A 21535-nucleotide genomic window follows, 5' to 3' on the forward strand; every position below is an offset into this window, starting at 1 on the left:
CTGGTGTAGAAAACACCATCCATAGTTAATCGGAAATCGGATGTTGCGTGAACAGTACCATCTTTACGCATGAGCACACCTGGGCAGTGCCCGGGGGCCACTCAAGTGGCCCTTGAGAATCTTACTTTTTATAAATTGTGTTTAAGGAATAAACAACATTGCCTTATATATTTTTTAAAATAAATATATTCAATTACATGAAGTGTTTCTACAAATGGTGATTGATTATCATGCAATCACCAATAATTTAAATTAGTCTATCAGCGAGAAAACTTATAAAAGACAACCGAAATCTATCTGGATAGGTACTTGGGCATTGAAAAATGTTTTGTTAACTGTTTAGTTTGACAAAATAATTCATACCCATTTGAATTTATTTTAATTTGTAATACCTTTTTGTTTATTTACATTTTAATTAACTTCCATGATTTTGAAAATCATTTTATTAACAACCTCACATAATTATGTGAGTTTGTTGTTGTTAATTTACGTCGTACTAGAGCTGCACAATGGGCTATTGGCGACGGTCTGGGAAGCATCTCGGAGGATTATCCGAAGACATTCCATCACAATTTTGATCCTCTGTGGAGGGGATGGCACCCCCGCTTCGGTAGCCCGACGACCTGCGCGCGAAGTCAAGCACNACATCTCGGAGGATGATCCGACGACATGCAATCACAATTTAGATCCTCTGTGGAGGGGATGGCACCCCCGCTTCAGTAGCCCGACGACCTGCACGCGAAGTCAAGCACTTTACGGTAGCACAGTTTAATGAGGACCAATACCGCACACCCTCGGTCCCTACGCGGAACTGATCCAAGTGGTCACCCACCCGCACACTGACCGCAGTCAGTGAAGCTTGACTTCGGTGATCTGCTGGGAACCGTGTCTAAACGATCAGTCCACTGCGGGACTTATTATGTGAGAATTACAGCAACTGGTTAGCATCTCAATTTTTTTTAAAAAAATTATACATAGCTTAAAAAAGTTTTATTTAAGTTCTTGGGGTAATCAAAAATAGTTCAAATTTGTTGAAATTATTGCAGCATGTCTTAAAAATGATTTATTTTGTGTACGTGAGGTTTTTTAGTTCGTGTTTAAACATTATGGTATGTTATAGGGGTCTAAAACATTTTTGTGCCCGGGGGCCCTGCATGCTATTAAGGCGGCCCTGTGTGTGAATGGCCCCTAAAATAATTTATGGTTTTACAAGAGAGAAACAGCAAGCTCAGACGGCTGTGTGACGCATGAATTTAGAGCTCTTCAAGCACGAAACTGTTAACTACGCGATGATTCGTCCGAAATAAGAAGAATCAGTTTAGTTTTGAATGTAAATAAACACCTCGTGATCAAAAACCGCGTGACTCGGATTTGACAAAGTAGGATAGAAAGTGATTTATTAATTATAAACAAATTACGCTCTTATATTAATTAGAATCAATAAAATAAAAGGGTTATAATAATGTCTTGCTCTACAATTGATTACGGAAAGATCTTTGACAATGTATTCTAATTATATGTTTGCTAACACATTATTTTAACTCTTCTTTAATATTCTACTTTAATATCCTAAACGTTTTTAACATAGTTTACTTTTATTAATTTCTCTATTTTAAACCTGCTTGTCGAAACATTATTTACATTACATTATTTAGTACATATAATATACAATCTTGATAATGTGATTTAATTTAAAAAATAGGATAGTAAGAAACTGCTCTATTATACATTCAAAATTATTTTACTTATCAAATCATAATTGCCTTATTTTATGCAAAAAGTAGCATAATTTTATTTTTCATTATACAAATAGCGTATTTTTGAACTAAGTCACTTTTATTTTATAAAATGTCTGAAAATTGCATTTAAAACAGTTAACAAACATGACTAATTTAAAAAATTTTCATTGAAATATTTTGTTGATTATTTTTTTATCAATCAAGTTTTATTAAATCTGTATCTACATAAATTGATCAAATATTGTTGTTATTTTATTGAACTTTTTGTAGTTATTATTATTTATAAATTTATTGGAAATAAACATTTTCTTAAAGTATATTTTTTATTATAGTATAAAAGCAATGGATTTGCTGTTATTGAGAATTTTATTACGAAATCTGAAGTGGAAAGTCTTTTACAAGAATGTTCAAATATTGTCCAAAATATGACTGTTCCTTCATACTGTTCTACCTTTTCAACTGAAGATAATGATGTAAGTTAAAAGTAAAACTTATCTTTATTGAGTTAGCTTAAATAAAACTTTAGGTTGTTAACTGCAATAATCTAATAAGATTGTTCTTTAAAAAGGTAATTTGGAAACTACTTTTATGTATTTATAATTTAAAGATAATATATATATATATATGTGTGTGTGTGTAATTGTACCAGGGTGAATCAATATATAATATTTTATATCAGGATTTGTTCAGTAAAAAACAATTCTGATTTCATTCATTAAAAAATATATTTATATGCACTGTACACTCATTGTTTACTTATTTACATTTTTTAAAAATAGTTTCAAGTAATTATTTTGAAATTAATTTGTAATTTATTTAATAGGCTCGCGATGAATACTTTATCAACTCTGGTGATAAAATTTGTTTCTTCTTTGAAAAAGAAGCAGTGGATAAACAAGGTATATTAATAAAATGTCTTGTTGAAATTATTGTTCACAAATAATTATAGATCCTATTTATTTTAAAATAATTTTACTTTATCTAAATTTTGACAAGTTTGTAAATGTTTCTTCTTTAATTGTTTAAAAAAACCATGTTACTCATTGCTAAATTTGTAGTATATTGTAATTTGTGCAATTTTGAAATGACCATATTATCCTTTGTTGTAGCTGGTTTCTTTTAATTATTTTTAAATTAATAGTCTGAAATTAATTATTATAAAATTTGAAGAAAAAACTTCTTTTCACTCCCATTAGACAAAACTCTAACCTTGCTTTCTACTCAGAATCTATTCATGCATGGTTGGTTACATTTGAGCAGTGTGTTCAATAATTCTATGCTCTACAATCTTTTTAATTTTACATGATATTTCTGCATTTTTTTTTTTTAATGCAATGTAGTACCCCAAAAGGAAATAATTTTGTTGTGTTTAAAATGTATCTTTCCTCAAGCCATTAATCTGTCTATCTGTGGTCTTTTGAGTACAAAATGAGGATAAATCTCAGTCGTGTTTCCTTATGTTTGGAGAGTTTTTAGAAGGGTCACATGACCATGCACTTTAATACAATGTTTGTAAGCATCTGAAAATTAATTAAAATTTAAATTTTTTTTACATAGCTAATGAAAATGTAACATTTAAGTAAATTATAAAATAAGTTTTAATTTTTCCCAGGAAATCTACTTGTGGACAAAGAAGAAGCTTTAAATAAAATGGGTCATGGTAAATAAAGTATTTTTGTATTGTTCTGTTTATGATGATTTCCATGCTAAAAGTTACCAACTTCTTTAAGTTTAGAGTAATTAGGTTGTACACAGGGATTGGAAGTCGGAGGCAAATGTCTCAGCTCTTGAGATTGCTAAGAGCCTTGTAGTTACTTGCAAAAAGTGTCATTATTTTAAATGAAATTTTAATAAAAAAATTGCAAGGAATTAATTTTTATTTTAAAAAAATGGATACTTTTCCGTTAGCTGAACGCAAATGTCAATTGTGAACCAAATGCGAGCCAAGTCGCCAAGCAAAGTGAATGACAAAACAGTCAATGGAATAAAAGTCAAAAATGTTCAACTCTAAACAAATATTTATTAATAGTAAGCAAAACAAGTTCAACTATAACCAAATATTAATGAATTCAACTATAAACAAATATTAATGAATTCAACTATAAATAAATATACTTTCTTTATTTTTACAGAATAAAAATAAAGAAAAATTAAGATGGAACAAAGAAAAGAAAACATGCTTTATTTTGAATGAATTCAGAGATTAGAGCATGTGGCCCCAAACTAAAATTCCCCTTATGGTGGTAAGATATTTGGCGGAATTCTACATTATTTGGTGATTTTTCGCCCGTGCCCAGCTTACAGAAATGCTCATAAGCAGAATATTTTAAAATGTTCTGCAACAGGACTTATTAATTTACACAAATGTTCTGCAAGCATTTCACAGCAAAAAAAAGTCAACTTTACAATAAAATACTATATTTTCACTTATTAAAATACAGGATCGTACTCAGATACACTATGTTCTTTTTTAAACCAAGGCAAACATTCTTGATTTGTTACTTTTTCAATCACTTTTGAAGTACAAAATTTTGTTAATGACGATGATGAATTATTAATAAAATGCCTATGATATGAAAGTCCGAACATTAAAATAAGGGCTGCTTAAAACTCTTTCGAAGGGACAAGTGCCCAGATGGTGCACCATTTGCAAACACAAACATTCGCTGGTCTGTTGTTCCAACAACTTCATCTCCATCGAAAGCATTTGGTCTTTTAGAAACAATTCTGTCAATCATGGATCCCCACGATAATTCAGAATTGCTTCTGAAATGGGATTGGAAAATATGAAAGTAAAACTTTATGAAATCTCTGAATTTAATTTTTTACGGCTTGCTTTAGAAGCTCTCTTGATAAGAATGGTGATCGATTTCTCCTGCTGTCTGCTAAAAACTGATGCACCCATTTTATAAAAATGTTATAGCCGAAAGCTAATTCATTAATTTCCTTCTCAGAATGGCAAAGATAGATTACTGATAAATGTGCTGAAATTTGTGCAGGGTGTCAAATGTTCCTCTTCTAAAGCAACATCATTCCTAGGAAAAAGCAAGTGGTCAAAGCTAAAGATAATTTTCATTCATTTAATGACAATATCAATGTTTTCCTCTTTTTCAAAATATATTTTATACTGCTCCAACATGGAATTGATGCAGATTATCATTTGCATGGCATCTGAGGGAAATATGGAAAGCTCAGAATTATTTAAGACGGAGCGTAGTCTTTTGGAGCTGGCAGGCAAATCTGGCGGCAGAGGAACTCCTTGAAACATAATTTCTGACTGAGGTGGGAGGAAATGTTCTGCAAAATTATGAGGGGAAGCTTTTAAACCTTCAGGCCATTATGGTCTGCAGAAGAATGCTTGAGATTAGAGTTGGGGATTGTTCTGCAAGGCTACCGGAGGCGGGGGGGGGGGGATGTCGCAGGAAAATGCTGTCAGTTATTCAAGATACAAATTGTTCTACAGGACTTTGTTTGTTCTGCGACGTACGTCACAGTTTTAGGCACTTTCTGCTTCTAGGCAGAAATGTACCAAAAAATTTTAATCTTGAGCAAGTTTATTTGCAATGTTTTACAATATATTAATGGTATGTAGTAATAACACAATTATCAATTATATTAATGAAATAGTTATATTAATGAAATATCTCTCAAAGGTCAACTATATCAATTATATTAATACAATAACTGGAAGTTAATATTTCAGCATGCTTTTTTGAAAATTGATATTCAAAGAATTATAGGGCAAAATATCATTTTAAAAAACTGCCTTATCAAATTAATATGAATATTAGAATTACCTACTGTATGAAAATTAGAATTTCTGTATTTTATGGAAAAGAGCTATTCTAAGGCCCATAAAACCTGCGCCCAGCCTTGATGTTTAGACTTAGAGGTTGGGCAGCTCTGACGAGCAGAGCACATCGACCAGAGGTCTATTGTACCCAAACCCTAGTCGTGATTAGCAAGAAAGCCCTGTAGCTGAAATAAAGTTCAGCAATCACCTTACAGAAACATCTTGCGGTTCCCAGGCATTGACGCAATGCTGCCCTAAATGCTCAAATCTTTAAGTAGAATAGACATCACAATCACAAAGTATGTGTCGTGATGTCTCTTCTACTAGATGACATCCCCGACAAAGAGAATTGGATTCTATTCCCATAATGTGTAGGTGTCTCCTGAGGATACAGTTACTAGTAAGAAGAAATATGATCTTCCTTATACTGTTTCTATTAAACTCTAAGAGTTCTTTTTGACGTACACTAGGACAGTCTCGATTCAGCTCCTTAGCTTGTCTCTGACCGTCGGCAGCGTGCCATTGCTCATGGGCAGTCTTGCCGTAGAGCTTGAAAATGGTTGCCCTAAATGAGGAGGGAGAAATTCCCAGCGCAGGTTCAGGGCCTCCGATCATTGCATTAGAGCCAGCCTGTGCTGCTTCATCAGCTAGCTCATTTCCACCAATACCCATATGTCCAGGTACCTAATGCAGGGATACCTTGTTAGCCTTGATGTTTAGTAATAACAAAACTTTATATTCATTTTTAGATTGCAATGTTAAAAATTTTCTCTGGTGTAAACGAAGTTTTAAAAAAGATAATCATCTAAAATAGTAGAATATTTTTTTGATGCTAGTAACTATCTGCTGAGACAAAACAGCTTCTTTTTTTATTTTTCTTACCCTTATTTTCACTTATGATTTAACTATGGAACTAAAATTCTTTTTAAGTGTGCAGTTAAAAAGAGGGGGGATTTTGCATTTTGCTTCGCTATAAAATAAATACTAATATTTGAATTTAAGCATAAACAACACGAAAGCTAGGACTCATTTGAAGGTATGATGGCTTTATGATTCGATTCATTTTCTGTTTAGCAAATTTCTTACTTTTTATTTATTTTTTATTAATTTGTTTCATTTTCTAAGGAGACAATTTATTAGTAGCTTTCTATGTATTTATGTTATAGCTTTGCATTGGTGGAGCTCTGCATTTAAAAATTTGACTTTTAGTGATAAAATAAAAGTAAGTAAAAATGCCATTCTTTATTTTTCTAATGTGTGTATATATTTACAAATAATTAAGCTGAAATACTTTAAAATGCAATGCTAAAATTGCCCTATATGTATGTATAATGGCTTTTCAAAAATAATTATTATTACAATATTAGAATAAAAATTTATTTAATTATAAGTTCCACAATTCACAACAATATTCATACAAAAATTTTCAAAACATTTGATTTGCATGAGATTATCAAACTTTATTTTATTTATAAATTTTTTCTGTACAGATTTAAAGAAAAAATTCTCCAATTCTCTTTTATATTATGTTAATTCTATTAAAGAATGAATGTTTTTACTTATTTTATTACGCTTTTATTTATTTTGTTCCTATTTAATTATTTTTCAAAACAAAATCCACACCTGATAATTAAAATTTTCAAGTTGATATTCAATGATATGTTACCTTTTTTTTTTTTAAATTAAGATCACAGTTTGTGAAAATTTACTTTTTGAATGTATTTGTTTTAAGATATTTCTATAGCACAATCAATTATTGATAATGAATAAAAATTCAAATGCATGTTGAGTATTATTAAATAGCAATTATTTAATTCAATTTCATTGCAGACTCTTTTAAAATGTTTTGAATATCAAGATCCAGTAGTGGTTCAGAGTATGGTCATATTTAAGGTTTGTATCCATCAATTCTAAAAATATTCGATCTGAAAATTGTTTCATTGTTTATATTATGGGAGGTGAAAAAAATATCCTTCTTACTTATGCAGTTTGTATAACTTTCTTGAAGAATTGCTTATTAATATGCAGGGCTGATTGTGCTCCGGAAAAAATCCTGCTTTTTTGCTAACAGTGATTCGGAAGTTTCTGGAGATCGAAGGTCCAGACGTTTCAAAAAATCATTGATGACAGAAGTTTCCGGAAATCAAATTTTCAAAGATGGAACTTAAAAACTTAGTTTATTTTATTTGTTTGTAAGGGGGAGCCAGAGAGATACTTTATAGTTATTATATTCATGATTAATATTCATTTTTTATCAGTAAGTAGTTATTATAATCATAAACACAAGAAAGAAAGACATATTTGTAAATTTTAATTACCTCCCCAGGTCACCATAGGTATGTGTAAATGGTATAGGTATTTGTAAAATTTTAAATATATTTTAAGTAAACTAAAAAATATTGAGAAAAAGGAAAAAATCCTTGTTTAAATTTTTTTCAATTTACTGTTGTTTTTTTCTTTAACTCCAAGAAATTTTCCGGAATTTTGACTTGGGCTCACAATCACCCCTGAATATGGTGAAGTGCTAAGAAATTAATTGGGTATTTTTAATGGATTAATTTTCCCAAGTTAAAATATGTAGCATATTTATTTTTTCTCATTCCATTAAATACTGATCTAAGATCGATTTCACATTTGTCAATTCACTGCCACTGAAGAATATTATTAAGAACTACATATGATGAAAATAAAAACATATAAATTCCTAAATTGGAACAAGCATACATCTTTGATAGGTCTCCCCCCCCCCCTAAAAAAAATCCTAAATTAGAACAAACATGCATCATTGTGTCATGCCCCCCCCCCCAAAAAAAAAAAAATTTCCTAACTCAAAACAAACATACAAAAAATCAGAATAAAAAGTTTGGTGGGCTAAGTAAAAACTTCTAAAATAAAAAATAAACGATATACAAGTTTTAATTTAAATATTTAATGAATGAATGAAATTGCGATTTCATTTTTAAAAGTTCCTTATATTGAGGTTCAAAGTGAGATGTGCTTATTTTAAGGAACGAGGCTAAAGTTTACTTCTTAAATGATTTTTTCTAAAGTTCATAGTTGAAAACCCATTGAGAAGTAAGGCAAGTCATTCTTATCTAGCTGCCAAGCAATCAGATTAAGCTTCAGTTTAGAAGCTTTGAGTTGGGCCCAGATATCATCAATGAATTGATTTTTCTCTTACATCTTAACGTTAAAGTTGTTCATTTGACAAAGAAGGTCTGTGAAAGCCATTCTGTATCTTCTAATATTTCACACTCCGCTAGGCATTGTTTCTCATGGAAGAACGACAAAATGTCGTCTTTCAGCTGCTAAACTCGCTCGAAAACACATCCTGCACTAAGCCACCTTATGTTCGTATAATACAGTCCATCAGAGTATTCAGATTGAACGGACTGAAGGAAACCTTAGAATTGCCTGTGCGTAAGCCCACGAGATCAAATAATATTAACAAGCTTTACTACTGCATCAAGCACGGGTTTCATATTCCATGCAGATTTACACTGAGCATCTTGATGTATAACACAATGTAGAAGAATAACGCATGGAATCCAGACTTTTTTCCTTTCATATTTGGTGCACCATCAGTTGTAATATTACATATTTTTGTTATAGGCCCTTTCAAAGTTAAAAGCCCTTCCTGAAACTCACAAAAAATATCACATTCTCTTTAAATAACACATGCACACCAGCTCCTCGATAATTTCAAAATTCTCATCTACACTTCTTATAAAGAGCACTAATTGAGCAGTGTCATTTGTATCAGTGCTTTCATCCGTAGCTATTGAGCAAAATTTGAATTGTGTAATAGTTAACTCTAATTGTGATGTCAAATTTTTATCGATGACTTCGATTCTAGAAGTCACCGTTTTTCTCGATAGGCTTACAGCCTCAAAATTATTTTCCATCTCTGGACATAAAGCATCACAAACTTGGAGCATACATTGTTTAATAAACTCCCCATCACCGAGTGATTTATTATTTTTAGCAATATTGTATGCTACAATATAACTTGCATGTGCAGCTGCATCTTAAACACTGTTTATCGTCTTGAAAAAATTTTATCGGCCTGATAATTCTTTTATAAAACTTTCTGCATTTTGTCTTCTTTCACAGCATTCTGAAACAACTTTGCATTTTTTACTAGCCGTTTTGGGGTTAAAAAATGTTACGAATAACCCAAACAAGCACTAGCTATTTTATATATTTAATAATTTCACCATTATTTACAATAATGTTATATGTATGCAATCATTCCATACACAATAAATAATGTTAATGCACAGTCTGCCACATGTGAAGTACAATTCATCTATATTAGAAATCGTATGCCTGCTCCTCGAAGAAGACAAGCACTCGTTGGCGCCAATCTACGTTGGCTATTCTATAAAGAACTTTTTTTAACATTTCACTAACTGAAGCTATTTCCATCAATTTATGTAGAACACAAAGAGAGAAAGTAAGAAGGTCATCAGTACTTTGTTAAAAGAGAGAAAACAAAAATAACTTTAAACAAAGTAGACAAGAATATGGATGTATAATATTTATATTCGCCACAGATCGCCAAGTTAAAATTCTATCCGTGGGCCGGATAAAACCTATAGTTTGCCCATCCCTGTTCTACACCTACCGTCTAAGTCAGATCTATAGGACTATATATATTTATGAATCATATATTTAGTGATTTGAGGCATTTTTAATTTCTTGATAAGTGTCTTTTTCTAACAAGATTCTTTTATTTTCAGCATCCTGAAATTGGAGGAGAAGGTGAACATTTCTTTTAATTTTTTTTCCTTCTTTTTTTTCTTATTCCAACCTGAGCTGAATTTTTTTTATTTTATTGAAAAACAGTTACTCCTCATCAGGATTCAACATTCCTCTATACTGAACCTTCCACTGCATTAGGAATTTGGATCCCTCTCGTTGATATTACTCTGGACAATGGATGCCTATGGTTCATACCTGGATCCCATAAAGGTTTAAAATTATTATTAATTTATTGAAATTTAAAATACAATTTTTCATAATTACTACTTCCACGAAGTCAAAAAGAATAAATTTTTGTTTCTGTATATTTCAATTTTATTTTAAACTGTGCTTAAAATATCTGAATATAATGTAGTGTTAATATCTTAAGAATTATAATATACCGTTTGTTTTTGTACGTGACATAAAGGCTACAATAAGCATTTTATTAATGATTATGTTGTTGTATTTGCAAAATTAGCATAATGATGAAATAATAATTTTTGTACGGATGTTTTAAGTCATGAAAACTTTTCTTGTTTTAATTGAACTTTTATTTTTCAAAATACCGTGAATTAATTCAGAATTATTAAAATATAATTAATTTTAAATGTATTTAAAACTCAATTTTCATTCTACCCCTCCTTCCTTTTGGAGCCACATAACTTATCAACATACTTTAGTTTAGATGTTTACTTTAAAGACAAGATGATTGGAGATTTTCATTCCTAGTCTCTTTTGGTATTGATGAACCTTTATTGATAAACCTTTTTCAGCAAAACAGCATTTTACACTCTAGTTCAACTTGCACTCACTGAATACAAATTGCTACTTTGCATGCTAAATGGTATAACAGTTCCACATCCCTTCATTCATATTAACAAGTATTGTGCCACCTTCAAAGGCTATTTCATTCACAGAAAGGGCTTTTTAACTAACTATTTCATTCTATCTATTCTCTGAAGTGAAAATGTGCTGCAAAAGGTTTACAAAGCAATTTAGTCTTCTCAAGGTAAATACTCTAGCTAGCAGACTTAATAATGGTTTGATTTCCAGCACTGAAACTATGTGTTTAATTTTTCACATAATTATATATGCATAAATTTTTAAAAGCTTAACAAGAATAATTTTTAAGATAGGATTTACCAAAGGTTTGTGAGAAATCCTGAAGGCAAACCACTTTTAACACTGAAAGGAGAAATGCCTGAGTTCGGAAATAGTTCTTTCGTTCCAGTTCTTGTAAAGAGAGGTATTATTTTTTTCTGCCTTTTCTTCTATATATTTGTATTATATTTATGTTTTTGGAAAACTATATTTACATTATGTGCACTCATTTTTATTTTGTTGATGTTAATAACTTGCTGCTGCAAATCGATAATTGAAATTCCTGACAGAGTTTTCTCGGAGTAACGCTAATGTAAATTTTAAATTTCGTTACTTATGCAAAATCTGTTTAATAAGATGTTTATACCGCCCTAACCAGCACCCTATTTTTTTTCCCTCTCATTCACGCGTGATAATGACTTTTTTCTATTCAAAGAAGTCAAATCGCAACTTTGAGTAAATAAGGCTAAATAAAAAAATTCATAATACTTTCTGCTAGACTAATGAACTACTAAGGCGAGCACAAAAGTATAAAATTAATCAACTAAAAAGTAATTATAATTTCAATGAGTAGCAAATTTCGATTTGTGACAGAAGAATTATTTTTTATCAATGTGATATACTTGCCCCTTTTTATATTTGGCTACAATTAGATCGAAATTTTAATATGATATTTCGACTTAGAAATTTCGAATCTGAATCATGCATTTCAACACCAGGAATGAGATTTTTTAGCGGATTTCAGGATTTTTCGCTTTTGTTTCTCGATTTTCTGCTTTTTTTTAATCAGAAACTACCATTTTCTGTTAATAAATATTCCGCCTTTTCTGAAAATTCAGTCGTTGAAATAAAATAATTATTTATTTCTGATTTTTAAAGATAAACAGAAAATTCAAACTATGTAGCTTCCAACCCTTCTACATTTTCACTTATTTTAGCTATTTTCTCTACTTTTGCATACAGAAAATAAGATTTTTCTGTACTTTTACCCGTCTTCAAGATAGCTTATATTTTCGTAATTACAACGTCGCTGCTTGCTATTTGCTGGCACAAAAGCAAGCGAAATAATAAAAAATAGCAATCGATTTGGGGGAAAATATTTATTTGCTCATTCAATTAATCTAATAAATTTTTCTTTATTATGTCAAAACAAAAACAATACAAACAAACCTTTTAGATATCCCAAGCCCAAAATCTGCTAATATCTCGATTCTTATTCACGTGATTTTAATATCAAACATCGATTTCCTTATTTACCTGATTTAAAAGTTCCCCATTTCAATTCTTATTCACACAATTTAAATATTGTACAATGCGATTCTTTTTTATGAGATTTAAAAGTCCAATATCGCAATTTGTTATGACATGTTCTTAAAACCCTGTGTAGCGATTAGTATTCACTTGAGTTTAAAATCCAATGTCGTGATTCATTTATACGGTTGTGATATCAAACATCAATTTTCGTATTTACGCAATCTAAAAATTATGCATCATGATTTAAAAGCTGCACATCAGGATTCATATTCTCTCAATTTAAATTCAAATATTGAAATTCTTATTGACATAATTTTAAAATCATGCATGTGATTCATATTCATACAATTTTAAAATTAATCATCGGGATTTATAATCACATGTTTTAAAAATCGCAAATTTTCTATCAAATTTCTGGATATCATAGCTTCTACATATTATATACAGGGTGTTTATGAAGTCCCGGACCCATTTTGATGCTTAATAACTCATGAAATAATAAAGATAGATTAAAATTAATAACATAAATTAGATAGACTCAAAAAGTTTCATGATCCTTGTCAATGAACTTCCATGTGTGCCCCCTTCGTCGCACGTAGAATATCAAGTCGATAGTCAATTTCACGCTAGGTAGCGGCAAGCGTGTCGGCATCCACAGAGACTATTGCGGTTGTAATTCTGGCTTTTAGGTCATCAATGTTCGACACGTTCCTCCTGTAAACATCGTCCTTTATAAATCCCAAAGAAAAAAGTCAATCGGCATTATATCAGGTGATCTGGGTGGCCAAGGAATTGGCCGAATTTAGATTAAATTATGCACGACCGAGTCATTGGGCCTTTCTTTTTTATAGAAAAGACGGTTTCATCAGTTGTATACTTAGACATGCTGGATAACTTCGTATTTCCACAACTGGAAGAGCTTCAGCCACATGTCTTTTTGCAGCAAGATGGTGCACCACCTCATTGGGGTATCATCGTTTGTAGTTCTTTGACTGACCGTTTTCCAGGAAGATGGATTGGGCGAGGATGTCCAATTCCTTGGCCACCCATATCACCTGATATAACGCCTCTGGACTTTTTTTTGGGGGGGGGGGATTCATAAAGGTCAATGTTTACAGGAGCATCATGTCAAACATTGATAACTTGAAAGCCATAATTACAACCGCAATACCCTCTGTGGATGCTGACATGCTTGCCGCTACCTGGCGTGAAATTGACTATCGACTTGATATTCTCCGTGCGACGAAGGGGGCTCACATGGAAGTTCATTGACAACGGTCATGAAACTTTTTGAGTCTATCTAACCATTTATGTTATTGATTTTAATCTATCTTTATTATTTTATGAGTTATTGAACATCAAAATGGGTCCGGGACTTTATAAACATCCTGTATATATATGGGTGATTCTTAAGAAACATGACAATTCGGACCAAAAAATTTATTCAAATTTAAAGTCTTCAAAATAATCTAAAAATTTTTTTTGTATACTTCTTTAGTTACACTTATTAATATCTTACATACAGCAGTGTAGTTTATTGATATTTGTTCAAGAAAAAAATTATAATAGAAATTCACCAAATCTTGAATACCAGGAAAAAGACATATTAGCTTAGAAGTTTAAAAAACAGTCTTTTAAAGTTAATAGTGAGTAACTTAACTTTGATTACATCCAAGCATATTACAATTATACATAAACTTGGTATAAGGTTAATATTTGCTTTCCCTCCTTACAGTATTAGCAGTTTAAAAAAATTTCTGGAAGCACTTCAATGTCCTGGCATTCAGCCAGGATAATGACAAATTCGCCATTTTATAGCATATAACTATATTTTAATTTAATATTTTTGCCTAAGACGTTTATATTCTACAAAAAACAACATGATTTCTTAAAATAACTCAGATAAATCCATGTAGTTTAGGTTATTAATGATTTGAAGAAGCCAGGAAAATGACAACACAAAAACCTACTCACCTTGAAAAATTTTTTGAAATAGATTTTGACCCAGAAAAATTGGTTCTTTATTCATGCAACTAGACAAGTTCATATAGGAGGGTATCTAATCAGTCTATTAACATAAGATATTGATTACTGGCTCTTGCCTGGAAAATGACATTTTGATATTCAATTAAATTTTTTAACTATACAAAACAGTCAACGCTAGTGCAAAGTCATTTTAAAATGCTATCAGCAATGCTATTCAAAAAACATTTTTTAAAAAAGTTACTTTAGTATTATAGTATTAGATCTTGGTGCCAGGGACAGTGAATTGCCATGTTTTGTGAGAATCACCCATGTATTCATTCTTGGGTTTCTTCTTTTTTACTTTCTGACTACTCTCATCTCTGCAACATGCTCAATATCATCGTTAATCTGTGTTTTGGTCTTCTTTTCTTTTGCAATCAATGCCCTTGATTTTCTTATGGTTTTTAAAATTCCAATGTTATTACGACAAGCAAAATTCTAGTCTTGTGTTTACTGGTCATTTTTAATGCGATGATACCACAGTTTTTTCGATCAGCTTTTTAGCAGTTGCTAAAGATCTCAACGTGGTTTTTTAAATCCAATTTTTTTATTTCGATATTTTTAAAAACGTTAAATTCTTGTTGCACATTTGTGTTTTTTTTTCTTGATGCCCTTGATTTTCACCACGGTGTTTCGAATGCAGCTTTTTGGCGAATATTGTTGTTGATTTTCACATGTTTTTTTTTTTTTTTTTTTTTTTTTTTTTTTTTTTTTTTTTTTTTTTTTNTCCTGATATTATTATAATACAGGAAATTTAAATCGTGCACCTGAATATTTGACGCAATGATTCTATCATTTTTTTCCTTCAGTTAGCCATTATCACTACTGATTTCAGCATATTTTTTAAAATCTTGATATTTTTTATATGATATTATTTATTACAACATGTGAATTTTGAAACATGCTTTTAATTTTAATAATTTAGTGAGATTTCACTATAAATACATTTTTTTTTTTTTTGCTTTAAATTTCACAAATGTTAAAATGGGTTTTAGTTTGTTTTTTTTATGTCATGCGGAGTGCAAAAACGGAGGAACATGTTTTTGTTCTTCTTTTTTTTTAATACAGTGGAAAGTTGCGTATCCAGAATCGGTGGGACTTTTGGTAGTCCGGATATTAGATTTTTCCGTATAATAGACCCCCAAGGTAAACAAAGCTTAAAATGATCTAATAAACGATCTGAATCTAAGAAGCAAAAAATAAACGAACATTATTTTTCAGGTAATAATATTTTAGTATTAGAATGATATCTAATCAATCAAAAACAAAATATTAGAAAATAATAATTATTGCTTAAAATATAGAAAACGAAAAAAAAATTGACAGTTAAGGAAACATTAATTGCTCTCTCCGCCATTTTGAACTAGAAGGAATCAAGCAAGAAGGGGAAATTCCTGTCATTCATTANTGGAAAGTTGCGTATCCGGAATCGGTGGGACTTTTGGTAGTCCGGATATTAGATTTTTCCGTATAATAGACCCCCAAGGTAAACAAAGCTTAAAATGATCTAATAAACGATCTGAATCTAAGAAGCAAAAAATAATCGAACATTATTTTTCAGGCAATAATGTTTTAGTATTAGAATGATATCTAATCAATCAGAAACAAAATATTAGAAAATAATAATTATTGCTTAAAATATAGAAAACGAAAAAAAAATTGACAGTTAAGGAAACATTAATTGCTCTCTCCGCCATTTTGAACTAGAAGGAATCAAGCAAGAAGGGGAAATTCCTGACATTCATTAAGGTGGGTAGGTGGAGAAGAAAATTCATTTCCTCTTTACTTGTTATTCAAGTTGATGGCTGGGCAGTGACAAATTCTTATTTTCTCTCCCATCATTGGCCATCAATCAAGCATAAAGGCGCTGCATGCTGATTGGGTTCTCTTTATTTTTTCTTGTGTCACGGAAAGTGACTCCCCCTCCAATTTAGCATTTGATATGTTTACCCTTTTTCAGAGTATTTCTTCTTCCCCTGACACTCTAATAAAATGGTTCCCGGAAATGCCTCTTTTACTAGCTAGCTGCATGGGAAAGAAGAGGGGACTCAGTTGTGCTCTTTTGAAAACAAATCTCCCCCCTTTCCTGGAGAGAGAGGAGGAGCATTGCCTATGCTTATGGTCTTGGGAGGTCTTCTCTTCCTCTTTCAGTTGATTTATGGGTTCAATGCATGAATCACTAGAAGCTGGAAAAGGAAAAAATACATGTGTCCAAAGACTTTTTTTTTTTTTAGAGAGGAGAAGAGAATAGATGTTTATTTTAACTGTTAAAAAGTGTCCAGGAAATCGACCCTTCCGGAAAAGGGATGTCCAAATATGGGACGTTACACTGTATATATTATTCTATGTGTTTAAGAAAAAAGAAATTTTTAAACAATAAAATTTTTCTTCCTCTCTTTAAATTTTATAAATGTTACTTTTGTGCACAAAAATAAGTATTATTATCTTATTATCTTAATTATTAATTATTATCTTAAACTTTCGGCTCGGGGGCAAAATTCCAATCCATCTCGGATTTAGGTGGGCTTAAATTATCTCTAATAATTGTGTTTTAATTATTTTGTCACCCATTCATACATGATAAATATTTTTTATTTTCTTGTTAAACATTCCTTAATACAATAAAACCTCAATGTATTTTGATAATTAGATAATACTTTTGAAAGATTTAAAAAAAAACATTCCATTTTATTTAATAGGATGTTTATTATGAACATATATACATGCATTTTAGGTGACTGTGTTGTGATACATGGATCTGCTGTTCATAAAAGTGGGAAAAATCTTTCAGATAAATCAAGACCAATTTACACATTTCATATTACAGACCAAGAAGATACTGAATATAGCAAAGAAAATTGGTAATATATTTCTCCAATATTTTTGTTTTAATCTGCGGCCATATTTTAATTAGGGATGTAACGAATGTTCATCCAAATTTTCGACTACGGATTTTTTTAACATGTTGAATGGCATGGGGGTCGCTGGTGACCAACAAAGCCAAGATTATTAAAAACACATAATTTGAATAAATTTTTAATGGTTTTAATTTTTTTTATATTATTATCGTTACTGAAATGGTTTGAAGAAATCATTTTGGCAAGACAGGTAAAATTAGCGTAGCATTCAAAGTGTTAAAAAAAATATTTTCTTAAAAATTCAAATTTTTAAAAGTTTTCTTAAAAATTTGAATTTTAACAGATTTAATGAAGAGTAATCTATCGTATTTTTTTACTATACATTATCCGGCCCGCGCTTTGGATTTCAAATTATTAGCTAGTAAATTAACCAAATATCAGAAGTATTTCGAAAGTCTTCGCCAAATGCAAATCTTAACAATTTTTAATAGTTAATTTTTTTCCCTTAAAAAACTATTTTATGGTATTTTGTTTCAGGCTTATATTATTTGGACCCAATTCTAATTGGCTATGCAGCGCTTTTGCCAAAAAGTACTATAAAAGAATAAAAAATACTGATTTGTTTGTAAAAATTCATTTCGAGGATCGAATTAAATATATTTTTTTTCTTTCCAGTGGAGAAAACATTCGCCAAAACACAATTTTATTTGCCAAATTTACAATTTCATCACATTTGGCCAGATGGTAAATGCTTAGCGTGGATCCTGATTATTCGAAGTAGTTTTTACACATATTTATTAAGTTTAAAAGTTACAAATTTGTCTTCTGAAAAATAAAGGGAAATGTGAAATTTGAGGAATTGAAAATAGATTACTTTATACTAAATCACAAGCTTTGTACTGCTGTTTTTTTTTTGGTTTTTTTTTTCTTTTGAAATTATGCAAGTTAATTTCATCATTTTTTCAACACTTTTTCTAAGGAATCGAAAATGTTTTTTTGTTTCGTTTTTCTGTTTCATTATAGAAAAGCATTTTAGCGAAGCATTTCACCGACCGACGGATATTCAGTATTCAGCTATTCGGCCAAATCACTGTTCATTATATCACTAATTTTAGAACAATCTTTGAACAATCTTTTCTTCAATTATGAACAATCTTTGTGACTGAGGAATTAAACAACTAATAGTTTCATTAACTTCCTATTATCCCCTATTTTTAGAAAACCCATTATTTACTGAATTGCATTGATTAAATAATACTCTAAAACATTTAGTTAATTTAACAGAAGTGTGGTTTAATGTTTTAAAAGTTATAGTAGCTCTAATCGAGGTATGGTTGTGAGTCGTATCGGCGCGACTCGTGACTTGGCCTGTAGTAGCTGTACATTAACACCCTTTTTTCCTTCTGATCTCAAATAAATTACGCAAGCGTAGCTCGACGCGCTAGCATCACAAAAGGTGTGCAAGCTGAAAGACTGTCGGTATCCTAAAGGAATCACACATCGGGGTATTCGTATGGTTTTCAATTTAGTCAAGTCGGACANATCACAATTGTTGTTACACTATGAATTGTTATTACACAAATGTTATTATGCTATGAGGCATATGTAACAATTAAATTAACATTGACAAAAAATTAATACCTAAATTAAAAATTAATACCTAAAAAACAATTAATAACCGTAAAAAACAAGATAACAATAAATAACTAGCAAAAAAAAAAATCAACAGACCTGCTTAAACTAACATCTTACAATCTAATATAAGTTATTGGTCATCTAATCTGTAACAACAGAAGTCACACTGATGTTACTTTAAGTTGAATTACGTGTATAACTGAGACATTGCAAAATGTTTTTTTTTTCAATGTAAATAAAGTGTTTTGAGTGTGAGTGAAAAATTATTTGCAAAACTTCCTTATATACAAAAATTTTTATCAATTTCTTTTCCATATTATTCGTTTTCATTTAAACGTCTTGACTCTTCAACGTTTCTTCGCCGCGCATTTCACTGTCGCACTACGATAATTTTCCCGGTAATTTTGTACTGCTAAATTATGTTCAGCCCTATGTTGCTGTTAATATCACCTGAGATATTCACGGCGATCCATTTTTTATAAAAGATATAAGTATTTTAAAGTAAACTCTGTTAAATATATTTCACACATTCAATACAAAATAGAAATCGCTCAAAATTCAGCTGGTAAGTTAAGTTGCAACATTTCTGTAGACAGCATTATTAAAATTAATTACCTTTTCACACACATGCGTTCTCAATTTTGATTGACTGTTTTGTGCATTACTTACCAAAAGTCTTCTGTGATTGGCTATGTGTTATCATTCCACTCTCTTCTTATATATAAAGATATATATATATATATAGCAAAATAAATAAATACAAAAAAAAGCACAGAGAAAATTAAGAAAAACAATAAGTTTCATTTATTGCTCATAAGCTGCAAATAAACAGAAAACAGAACTCATAAAATAAGTTCAAAATGAAGATAAAACAAAGGAAAATTACAGACATATTGAAAAAAGGAGGAAATAAAAATAATAATAAAAAAATAGCAAACAACTTGAAAAAAAAAGGATGAAATTTTTTTTTTTTAAAATCCGGAAAATAAAAGATACAATCTTTTTATCAGCCCGCACTATTATATCCGCAAAAAAGAGTGCCTTCTGATATTGTATCAATATAGCCAGAGCAAAATATATCAATACAATAGTGTGAGGAACACTCAAAAAATTTTTTACAAAAATTACAACAAATAAAATAGAACACAATAAGTAAAAATAACACGTAAAAACAGGAAATAAAATGAAAAGAAAAAACAGAATAAAACATAATCTATAAATCGAATAGCGAATTCAAATGTACTTACATAAACGGGAAATTTTTCAAGAATGATTTAAAATATTTTCATAACAAGATTGCCAGATTGCAAAATATGAAAACAAAACTGCAAATTGAGCGTAACTAGAGGAGTTTTGTTTTAAAGTGCGTTCTTACTGCATTACTGAAGTGCGTTTGATTTATTAGTTACCAAGGATGGGCCCGAAAATGGATGTGTGCAAGGTAATATTATACTGGATAATTTAAAGAAATTGACCATAAATAATTTTAGAAAATAAATATTTATTTAAGAAAAAAATGTAAAATAGAGAAGAGAAAGAAACATGAATTGCCTGTTTTGCACATAATTTTAGCCACAGATTTGCCCGAAATGGATTTGCACATGAAAAAATTATATAAATTAACAAAGAAATTTTTTAATAAATAAATGTTATTATAATGCTTTTTAAATTTATTATTCTGTTTTTGTCGGTGAAAATAGTAACTTCGTTAAGTCATGAAAAGTTCTTGGAATTAGACATGAAAAGTCACATGAATTTGAAAATCTGAAATGTAGCAGATACCCTACCCTGTATTAAGGAAAATAAAATATTTCATTCGAAATCTCTCTTCTTATTCAACATTATTTCATTTTATACTTTGCAGAATATTAAAACGGTGCTGAGATCAAGGAGGTATGTAAATGGGAAAATATATTAAAATGCATATTTAAGTTCAGAACCTTATTTCGTGACACTTGTTAACCAAGGTGCTGTAATGCATTTCAACCAAAAGAACTAATTCGTTCTGTTTAAAACTATCCCTATCACACGACTTTTATTTCCGAATGTCACATACCTCCTTTAACTACATATCTGTACTCCTTCAACTACGATCAAAATAAAACTTTATTTTAAGGAGCAGGTCAAGAATTTGCACTTCAAAAGATTTGCAAATGATATTAAGTAAACTTAGTTTGCAGTAAAAAGAGTTGATGTTATTTACACACTCCCTTCGTTAGTTCTTTAAAAAATATAATTTAAAAAAATTAAAAGAAAATTCGGTTTATAATACCCTTAATTAAACAAGAGTAACAATTGTTACAGTTTTTACAATACTTTTTTAACTCTGACAATCTTTTCATGAGATAACTTCTTTTGCCAACGATTTTGTCCCTTTTTTTTTG

General features: G+C 30.3%; 1 protein-coding gene across 4 annotated transcripts in view; it reads left to right on the forward strand.

Moving 5' to 3' along the window:
• The first annotated feature begins 1156 nt into the window (after positions 1–1156).
• Positions 1157–21535, forward strand: part of LOC107441232 (phytanoyl-CoA dioxygenase domain-containing protein 1) — a 66767-nt gene continuing 46388 nt past the window's right edge. The window contains exons 1-11 of one of the 4 annotated variants that reach the window (XM_016054415.4): positions 1238–1379; positions 2072–2212; positions 2563–2638; positions 3352–3399; positions 6699–6754; positions 7363–7425; positions 10275–10296; positions 10381–10506; positions 11411–11524; positions 17393–17519; positions 18192–18375. In XM_016054415.4, the coding sequence (XP_015909901.1) occupies positions 2165–2212; positions 2563–2638; positions 3352–3399; positions 6699–6754; positions 7363–7425; positions 10275–10296; positions 10381–10506; positions 11411–11524; positions 17393–17519; positions 18192–18264 (753 nt within the window). In that variant the 5' untranslated portion in view covers positions 1238–1379; positions 2072–2164 and the 3' untranslated portion in view covers positions 18265–18375. Of the gene's footprint in view, positions 1505–2071; positions 2213–2562; positions 2639–3351; positions 3400–6698; positions 6755–7362; positions 7426–10274; positions 10297–10380; positions 10507–11410; positions 11525–17392; positions 17520–18191; positions 18376–21535 lie in introns of those variants that run through there. The other 3 variants (XM_071180293.1, XM_016054414.4, XM_043053349.2) reach the window with 3 other exon arrangements.

Source organism: Parasteatoda tepidariorum, chromosome 4 (assembly GCF_043381705.1).
Source record: "Parasteatoda tepidariorum isolate YZ-2023 chromosome 4, CAS_Ptep_4.0, whole genome shotgun sequence".
Lineage (NCBI taxonomy): Eukaryota > Metazoa > Arthropoda > Arachnida > Araneae > Theridiidae > Parasteatoda > Parasteatoda tepidariorum.